The sequence below is a fragment of the Sinocyclocheilus anshuiensis genome, unplaced genomic scaffold (genome assembly GCF_001515605.1).
Source record: "Sinocyclocheilus anshuiensis isolate Anshui unplaced genomic scaffold, SAMN03320099.WGS_v1.1 scaffold1689, whole genome shotgun sequence".
Classification (NCBI taxonomy): Eukaryota; Metazoa; Chordata; class Actinopteri; order Cypriniformes; family Cyprinidae; genus Sinocyclocheilus; species Sinocyclocheilus anshuiensis.
In genome coordinates this window covers 184071-185680 of record NW_015540840.1, presented here as the reverse complement: position 1 = coordinate 185680, position 1610 = coordinate 184071, and the positions used below count along the sequence as shown (strand labels likewise).

At 42.4% G+C, this 1610-nt stretch overlaps 1 protein-coding gene across 1 annotated transcript in view; it reads left to right on the top strand.

Moving 5' to 3' along the window:
• corin (corin, serine peptidase) overlaps positions 1-1610 on the top strand; it is a 26029-nt gene that overhangs the window by 10322 nt on the left and 14097 nt on the right. The window contains exons 12-14 of the mRNA XM_016484854.1: positions 565-710; positions 1211-1318; positions 1413-1526. Of these exons, the coding sequence (XP_016340340.1) occupies positions 565-710; positions 1211-1318; positions 1413-1526 (368 nt within the window). The remainder of the gene's footprint in view (positions 1-564; positions 711-1210; positions 1319-1412; positions 1527-1610) is intronic.

The following is a 1610-nucleotide window of genomic DNA, read 5'->3' as shown; positions in this document are numbered from 1 at the left end:
TGGCTGTTGTTTGGCAACTCGAAGTTTCAGCTCCCTCCACAGATTTTCTATAGGATTGAGGTCTGAGACTGGCTAGGCCTCTCCATGACCTTAATGTGCTACCAAGCTTCTTGCTGATGGTCTTGTAGCCCATTCATGCTTTGACAGCTCTTTGGTCTTGCCCATGGTGGTGGGAGAGGTTGGAGTGGAAGATACAGATTGTGTGGACAGATGTTTTATACACCTAAAGAGCTGACATTAGGAGTAACTTCTTAAAGTGGCAGGACTAATCTGTGTTCCACATGGGCACATGACCAGTCTGTGGGAGCCTGAACTCTTGCTGGTTGGTAGGGGATCAAATATTTATTTCACTCACTGAAATGCAAATCAATCTCTAACCTTTATATAATGTGTTTTTTCTGGATTTTTTGGTTGGTATTCTGTCTCTATCTGTTCAAATAAACCTATCATAAAAATTACAGACCCTTCGTTTCTTTGTAAGTGGGCAAACTAAAATCAGCAGGGGATCAGATAAATATTTTACCCACTGTATAATAGACACTGAAAACTGTGTGTGTGTATCAGGTCTTTGTGTAGGATTTCAAAGGAACGATGTGAATCAGTGCTAGGAATTGTGGGATTACAGTGGCCTGAGGATACAGACTGCACTCAGTTTCCAGAGGAAGGTCAAGCAAATAGTTCCTGTTTGCTTCCCGACCCGGAAGTGAACGGTCAGTGCGCAGTCAAGCTAATACTTATATTTGAACCAGCTATCTTTTATTTGAACTGTTGGTGGCGCTTGAGTGTTTGAGTGTGAGAGCACAAAATTTCCAGCAGAAATGTTCAGACCATCTTCATCAATGCGCTAAACGTCACTTGTTTTTAACCTTACACTTCTATTGGCTGCCCTTGACTCCCATCTAGAAATGACAAAAGTTCAACAGATACAGTACAACAAATGCACATGCCATCAAGTCACATTTGTTTCTGTTGAGCTTTTTACAATACAGATTATTCCAAAACAGCTTCACAGTAATAAACAGAAAAAAATATGTTTTAAAATGCATCAATTATGAGACAAATTCAATTTCAGCTGTAAAGCAGCTCTACAGAAGACAATAGAGTCATTATTCAGATCAATTCAGATCAATGAATTTAAGATAATTCAGTAACCTGTACAGTTTCCCATGAGGGTTAGATGATCGTGTGTGTGTGTGTGTGTGCGTTTCAGAGTGCTCACCCAGTCACTTTAAATGCCGCTCGGGAAGATGTGTCCTCTCATCCAAACGCTGTGATGGACACACAGACTGTGACGACGACAGTGACGAGAAAACATGCGGTGAGTAAAAATACACACTCACATGACATGATAGACAGCATTATTATCCCGCTCACAAATATACACAGTGTTTCCTGTGTGTGTCTGTCACTAGGGTGTGTGGAGCGGGGCTTGTGGGAATGTCCCGGAGACAAAACCTGCATCCATCACAACGTGATCTGTGACGGCTTTCCTGACTGCAGCCAACAGGAGGACGAGAAGAACTGCTGTGAGTGACCAACACACACACACACACACACACACACACTCACACACACACTCACTCTCTCACTCACTCACTCACTCACTCACA